Below are 7,115 nucleotides of genomic sequence, written 5' to 3'. Positions count from 1 at the left end.
CCTCCCTCACTCTCGGAGCTGCTGGCATCTGGGGGAGAACGAATCCGACCCTCACTCCGCGGGGAGAGCGCCTGGGTCGCGCGCACCCGCCGGTTCCTCGCCGCGTTCGTCTGCGCTCAGACCCGCGCGGAGTCGAGGGACCTCGCTGGGGCCCGGACCCGGCGCGCAGCCGCAGCCTGCCCTCGGCTCGGATGGCAGAGAGCACCTGCGTCCGCGCTGGCTTTGCCCATTGTGCTGTCTTCCCAGCGCGTGCCGGTCCTCTCGCCCACTCAGGACCCGTAGTCCTCTTCCTCAGCCAGCCGCCTTCCCCACGCCCCCGCTGGGCCCCCCAGAGCCTCTGCAGCCCACGAGATCGCGCGGACCCGGACACCCGCGCCGGACCCTGAGTTCTGAGAGCAGAGACCAGGCCTGGGTCCTCCTCGCTTCTCCGCGCGCCCAGCCCCAGGCCTGCTCCCTGAGGACGCCCGCCAACTTCCCAGAACCAAGGGGTAGGGGATGGGTGCACCCGTACTGCTCAGCAGTGCCGGCCTTTTCTGTCCCTGGGCAGATCAAATCCTGTGTGTGATTCGTCTCTGTGTCTCCACCTCCCGAGCCTCGCAAACAGTAGGTGAGCAATAAAGGTGTGTAGAAGGCTGCCAGGCGCGCTGGGTGAGGTGTGGATTCCGTGCGGCCAGAGAACCCGGTCTGCACCAGCCGGTTCGCGCGCGGTTCCGTGGGGACACTGACTCGAAGGTCCCCCTAGTCTGGGGGCATCGGTTCGGAGGCAGATAACGGGTCCCCTGAGCAGGAGAAGGCAGCGCACCACAGGTCCCCGTCGCCAAGAGCCGCTCGAAACTCATCCTGTGTCGGATTCTTCAGCCGAGGCCCTGCGTATGGGGTGGGTGCCCTGGAAGACCCCGCCTGCCCTACGGGGTTAGGGGGATGGCCCATGGAGCTGCAAGTGTCGCGGGCCCGAAGGAAGCCTCGGCCTCAGGCTGGTCTCTGTGCGTGGAGAGCAATTTTTAGTGCTCGACACACGTGTCGCCGCAGACACCCGCGCGTACCTGCGAAAACGCGGAACAGAATCCAGCACCCGGGGCCAGGAGGCGGTGCTGGGGGAGGGAGTAGGGTGCGGGCTGCGACCCGGGAGTGTTTGTGTCCCGAGTTCTCCCTCGAGGCCTTCGGGCACAACCTCCGCCCTGGAAGAGAGCGGGCTGGGGCCGAGAGAATCGCGCCCGGAGGGTCCCCGCCGATCCGCAATGCTGGGCGGGGTCGGGGCGCGACCGTGACCTCAGCTCCTCCTTCTGGGCCGGCCGAGGAGTCCCGCTGGAGCCACCTGGACGCGAACGGCTCCATCTCACTCTCGGTCCTGGGGCTGCGACCCTTATCCCGGTCCCCCGTAGGCCACAGCCAGTGCGGACACTGCAGACCAGGATGGCAGCGCCACTACCATACGCGGCGCTTCTGCTGCCCTTCGGATTCCAAGCGCCCGGCGCGCGGAGTGGCCCAGCGCCGGTGGGGGTGGAGGGCATAGGACTGGGTGACGGGGAAGATGGGGCGTCTGGGGGAAAGGAAGGCGTCGGGACGCGGAGTCTGCATCTCCGACCCCCACCCCCACCCCCGCTCCCGCGCGCCCTTGCCCGCGCCCCCGAGTCGGCTGAAGGTCGCAGTCTTGTCTCGACAGTAGGACGGCCTCGCCGGGGCTCGGCAGGGGCGACGCGCGCCAAAAGACGGCGGGAAGGAAGCGGGGCGGAGCGCGCCGGCGACCCCGACTCGGACGCGGCCAGCTGCGGGGGCGGAGCGCCGGGCGGCAACCTTGGTCCCGGCCTGGCCCCGCCGCCCCGCGCTCCTCCCGCCACGCCTGAGCGGCCCGCGCTGCCTTCCCGCCCAGCGGGCTGCGGAAGGCGCTAACGCCCGCGGCCGCCCCCTTCCCCGCGGCGCCTCCCCGCCCCGCGGCCATATAACCCGCCTCGGGCCCCGCCGCCCGCCCTACCTTCCGGCCCGCGGCCGCCCAGGCGCAGCCGCCTCGCGGCCCGCGCCTGCCGCGCGCCCACGAAGGGGTTACGCGGCGAAGCTGGGGCCAGCGCCCGGCCGGCTCGGGCATCGATGCCCGGGGCTCCGACGGCACCAGGTAGGCAGCGCGGGGGCCCGGCGCGACGAGGGCCTAGGCGGGGCTGGGTTCCGCCTGCGGGGGCCGGAGTCCAGGGCAGCAGGCGCACGAGCTTGCGGCCCCGAAACGGAGAGGGGAGGCGGTGCACGAGCTGGGAGAGTGGGTGACATGAGGTCTACCCTGGAGCCAGACAGGCTACTGGAACGTGGCGTGGGGGACAGGGAGCCGGCCCAAGTTGAGCCGAGGAGGAGATGCGGGGTCCTGCCCAGCCGTGCGGCGGCCTCAGGGGCCTGGAGCGGCCTTACTGGGGTTCCCAGAGGCCCTTCCTTCCACGAACCCCTCCCCACCCCAGCTTCCGAGGAACGGTTCGGAATGTGATCCCGGGAGAGGGTCTTGGGGTGCAGATGCGGGTGGAAGTTGAGAGAAGCGTTTGTCGCTGAGGAGCTCCTCCCCGCCACGGCCAACTTGCTCTGCACCCGTGAGGGCTGTACCAATCCGGAGGCATTAGCCCCCCACCCTGGCAAGGCTGCGTGAGACCCAGGTCCTCCCCTGCGCCAGGAGAACTGGGCGGGACCACTAAGCTGGACCCATGAGGTCGGTTACTAAGGAGCTAGGTTCCAGAGGTGGCTGGGAGTTGCTTGGCCAGGGGCCTGTCTCCCTGGTCTGTTTCAGGTAGAGGAACGAGGAGGCAAAGTCAGACTCTTTCCTGCTCTCTTCCCGCCTGGCTCTCCTTGCCTTGCTGCCACAATCCTTTCAGCCTTTGGACTGGGGGCAGCTATTATTACCTCCTTACTCAGCTTGTATTTTTGTCTGGTCCCTCAGCAGATATGCACAAAGTATGCACATGTCTACATAAATAGATGGGTGACAGGTAGACTACTGTCAACCAGCAACGGGGTTAACTTCTGACCAGAGGTCAGTTGGTCCAAATGCACTGTGGTCTGTTTAGTAAATAGCTGAAGATTTGGGAGCCATTAGCGCAATGGTTTTGTTTTGTTTTGTTTTGTTTGCTGTCATTGTTGCTGTTTCTTTGTTTAGCCCTAATAATTAGCTTTCGGGGAAAATGAGTAAACTGAAATAAAATGCATTGCCCCTTTGATATTTACCAAGAGCCCAGCCACCTATCTTTTGATTTACTCATGAAAAGATGAAAAAGCATTACATCGAGAACGGAAGGGCAGAGTGTCTGAAATTTTGCAACATATGAATTTATGGACTATGCATGTAATTTAAAAAATAAGATAAACAATTGGGCACCAGAAGCTGAAAAAGTAACCTCCTCATCAGTCTGTCAGGGCTGCCCGAGGTGAGCTCCAGGGAGACCTGGCTATGGGTGCTTGTGGGATGACCACAGGATGCTCAGCCCCATCTTGTGGTCCTCCTGGTGAAGGCTCTGGAGCCCGGGGCGGCTGTCTTCAAACTCTGAAGGGCGCCCCGTGGAAAAGGCAGTCTAGAGCAGTGATTAATGGGGTAGATTGGAAGTCAGAATGCTGGAGTTCAAATCTCCTCTTCTCCGCTGACTAGGCATGGACCTCGAGCAAGCTACTTACCCACTCTGAGCCTCAGTTTACCCATCTGTAAAGAAGGGCAATGAGAGTCCCTGACCCAGAGAGTTGGAAGAACAGTAAACAAAATGCCATATCTAAAGTGCTCAGAACAGTGCCTGGCACCCACTAAGTGGCCCGAAAGTGATGGCTGCTGGTCCCAGGTGCTGCTCCAGAGTCCAGAACCAGGAGCCATGACGGAGAGGGCGGGGGGAAGTGCAGTTCCCTGGTAGCCAGCAGGTCTCCCCAGGTGGAATGGAATGGCTGGTGGCGAGGCAGGAATGTGCCGAGGCTCAGGCGGAGCTGATGGTGTTTGTCAGGGGTACTGTAGCAAGGAGGCCTCAGTTTAGTACTTATTTATAGAGTATGCCACACCCACATCCAAGAATGGATTTATAATGTTGAACACATGCAAACGACACAGCTAAAACAGAGATGAAAAGGAGAGGCCAGGGCCTTAGCTGAATAATTCATACGTTTATTTTTCCCATAGCCTTCACAACAGCCCACTGAAGTAGGTGGTATAATTATGCCCATTTACAGATGGAGAGACTGAGCTTTCAATAGGTTATGCAACTTGCCCAGGGTTGCCCAGGTGCAAAGTGCAGGAGTGGACGCTCCGATGCAGATGGTAAAGCCAGACCAGAGCTGCTGGACAGTCCTCTTGCCATCGCCTGGCGTAAATACAGACACAGTCCCCAGACCGCCCCCCACCCCAGTACCAAGGAACGTCCAGGCTGGAAGGGCTCTTCAAGACCACCTAAGCCAGAAGTGTGGAATTCAGGGGTACTTATTTCAGCATTTCCCTTCAGTTATGAAGGTGGGCACCAAACTGCGGCAGTTTTAGCAGTACCTGACTCTCTTCCCAATAGGAATCACTGGTATTTTCGTTGTGCATGACAGTTGCTGCAGAACTTTCAGAATTTCATTGTGCTTGTCACCAGGTTGAAACGATGAGTTGTCAGACCTGCTACAAGAGGCTAGTTAGTGCATAAATAAAGAAGCAGATGCGTTACTCTGTCACAAGGTAGCTTTGAAACTGTTACGATAACTGTGTCAGTTTCCTGGGCCTGCCAGTAATGAATGACCACAAACTACATCGCTTAAAAGAGCAGAAACTTACTCTCTCACAGGCTGGAGGCTGGAAGTCCCAGACAAAGGTGTGGGCGCCGTGGTTCCCTTTGGAGGTGCTGAGGGAGGGTCCCTCCGGTGCCTCTCTCCCAGCTTCTGGTGGCTGCAGGCGATCCTTGGTGTTCCTTGGCTTGTAGACACATCACCCCATCTCTGCCTCCGTGTTCACATGGACTTCTCTCTGTGTCTCTGTGTCGTCTCCTTTTCTGTCTCTTATAAGGATGCTTGTCATTGGGTTTAGGGCCCGCTCTAATCCAGGATAATCTCACCCTTAGATCTTTGTCTTATACATCTGCAAAGGCCCTAATTCCAAATAAGGTCATGTTCTGAGGTTCTGGGTGGACATATCATTTTGGGGGGGGGGTGCCATTCAACCCACTAGAATAACCATAATTCAATATAATTGGTTTCCTTTGTAATCTTTTGTATTTTGCTTTATGCATTTGGGATATTCCTCTGAGAAGGGGTCCACGACCTTCCCCAGGCTTTCAGAGAGTCATGGCACAAAAGGTGGAGAAGCTTGGTCTAAGCCACATCCCTCTTTTCTGGAAGAGGAGCGGGAGACACCCTTGCCCTGTTCCAAGCACGGCTGAGGGTGGGGGGAGATTCCTCGCTCAGCTCACTGCCTCTTCCCAGCCCCATCGCGCCTGGCCCCCACGTTCACAGCCTCTGCATCCTGCAAGACAGGCTGCTCCCAAACTCCAGCATCCCTTTCCTTGGGGACCTTTTGAGCCACCACAGCTCCCAGAGTTCAGGAGAGAGAGCAGACAAGTGGAGGGGCTGTCGGTGCTGTAGAGGTGCTTAGTTATGGGCGGGGACTTCAGCCCGGGCTGCAGGGCTGCAGGGGTCAGAGGAGGCACCCCTGAGGGAGCGAGGGAGCAGGGCAGAGAGGGAACAGCAATCAGGAGACACCAAGCAGCAGGAAGGGCTCTGCTGGGGACAGAGAGAGATGAGGCCACTAAAGGCAGGTGTCAGGCCCCGGAGTGGACACCAGGGCCGGGCACTCGAGGGTCAGTGGCTGGGACCCTCTGTGGGCCTTAGAGATGGAATCAGATTCCCCAAAGAGCAAGCCCTAGGATGGAAGCAGCGGAGTTGCCCCAGGATAGACCTGGGAGGGTGCAGGCGTGGGGGCTTCGCAGCAAGAGCAGCGCGGTCCTGGTGCTCCCAGCTCCCCGCCCCTTCTGTTCTCCCCTCTGTGTTTTGGGTGCAAGCATGAGTTATTACGATGACAGTAGACATTCGTACGTGCCGCCTCTGATGTACCTGCTTACAGATCAGTGCTTCTGGGTGTTTACCCCCACTTAGAGGTGGGCACCCAAGCCAGAAAGTTCAGACAATGTGACTAAGATCAGAGGCAGGCATCAGTCTGGCTGCCCGCGCCCGGCACACCGGGGCAGAGCGCACAGCAGGCAGGGCCCTGGGCTGGTGGTCCAGATCCTGGCTCCTCCACAGCCTTGGCAAGTCCCAGGCTCTTCATCCTTACGGAGGGAGTTGTGGGCCCACCCGTCTGCCTCCTATGTTGTAGAACCCATGCCCGTGAGCTCCCTCTGAGTGGCCCGTGGGGATGCACCTGAGAACCCTCGAGGGCAGACGCAAGGTGCCCAGGAAAGGCTGGTGCAGCCCATTCCTCTCCAACAGGCAGGTACGAGCACCTGGACGTCACCCATCCTGCCCTCCCGACAGCCAGGGTGCAGGGGCCCCGAGCAGGCAGGGCCAGGCAGGGTGACCTGGGCAGCCCAGGCGTCTCTCCTTTGTGATCCTGCTCAGGGTGGCTGCTTGGGGGAGGGACCCGTCCCGATGTGTCCCTGCCCAGCGCCAGCTGGCGAATCACTCCCTGAGGCCCTGGGTGCCTGTGGGGAGGGGGCAGGGGCCTCTAATTGTTCACCTGCTGCTCTGAGTGCCAGGCCCTGGGGGCTGGCACTTGGGGGAGGCTCTGGCTAATTGGGTAGGTGGCTTCTCCTGGGGGCAGCGATGCCTGGGTTGCAGTGGGTCCTTCAAAGTGGGCAGGGAAGATACCCCCAGCCCTCCCGCCCGATTTCCTGGAATGTTAGAGGTGACTTCTGAGCTACGTTTTCTCCATTGGGCTGAAACACGGGAGCAAGACTCAGGGGTTTCTCTTTTGCAGCCTCCTGGCCTCGTGGGGCTCGCCTGGGCGGTACCCACCTGCCAGACAGAGGCTGTTCCTGCGCCCTCGGGCACTTCTTGGCTCCTTGGGGCTGTCGGGGGCACAAGCCAGTGTGGGGATGAGAAGGGCAGCCCGAGTTCCAGTGAGGGTCCTGCCTTCCTGCGAAGTGATGTGGGGGTGTGGTGGCTTGAAGAGTCTCTGGCGGCCCCGGGGAGGGGTCTCACGC

General features: G+C 60.6%; 1 protein-coding gene across 5 annotated transcripts in view; it reads left to right on the top strand.

The window, feature by feature from the left end:
- The first annotated feature begins 1,057 nt into the window (after window positions 1-1,057).
- Window positions 1,058-7,115, top strand: part of TP73 (tumor protein p73) — a 66,909-nt gene continuing 60,851 nt past the window's right edge. For 2 of the 5 annotated variants that reach the window (XM_044769537.2, XM_070511262.1), the window contains exon 1: window positions 1,064-2,110. In XM_044769537.2, coding sequence (XP_044625472.2) covers window positions 2,086-2,110 — 25 coding nt within the window. In that variant the 5' untranslated portion in view covers window positions 1,064-2,085. Of the gene's footprint in view, window positions 2,111-7,115 lie in introns of all 5 variants that reach the window. The other 3 variants (XM_014862332.3, XM_070511266.1, XM_070511265.1) reach the window with 2 other exon arrangements.

The sequence above is a fragment of the Equus asinus genome, chromosome 5, assembly GCF_041296235.1.
Source record: "Equus asinus isolate D_3611 breed Donkey chromosome 5, EquAss-T2T_v2, whole genome shotgun sequence".
NCBI lineage: Eukaryota > Metazoa > Chordata > Mammalia > Perissodactyla > Equidae > Equus > Equus asinus.
The sequence above is the reverse complement of the archived record's forward strand: the minus strand, read 5'-3'. Positions and strand labels throughout refer to the sequence as shown.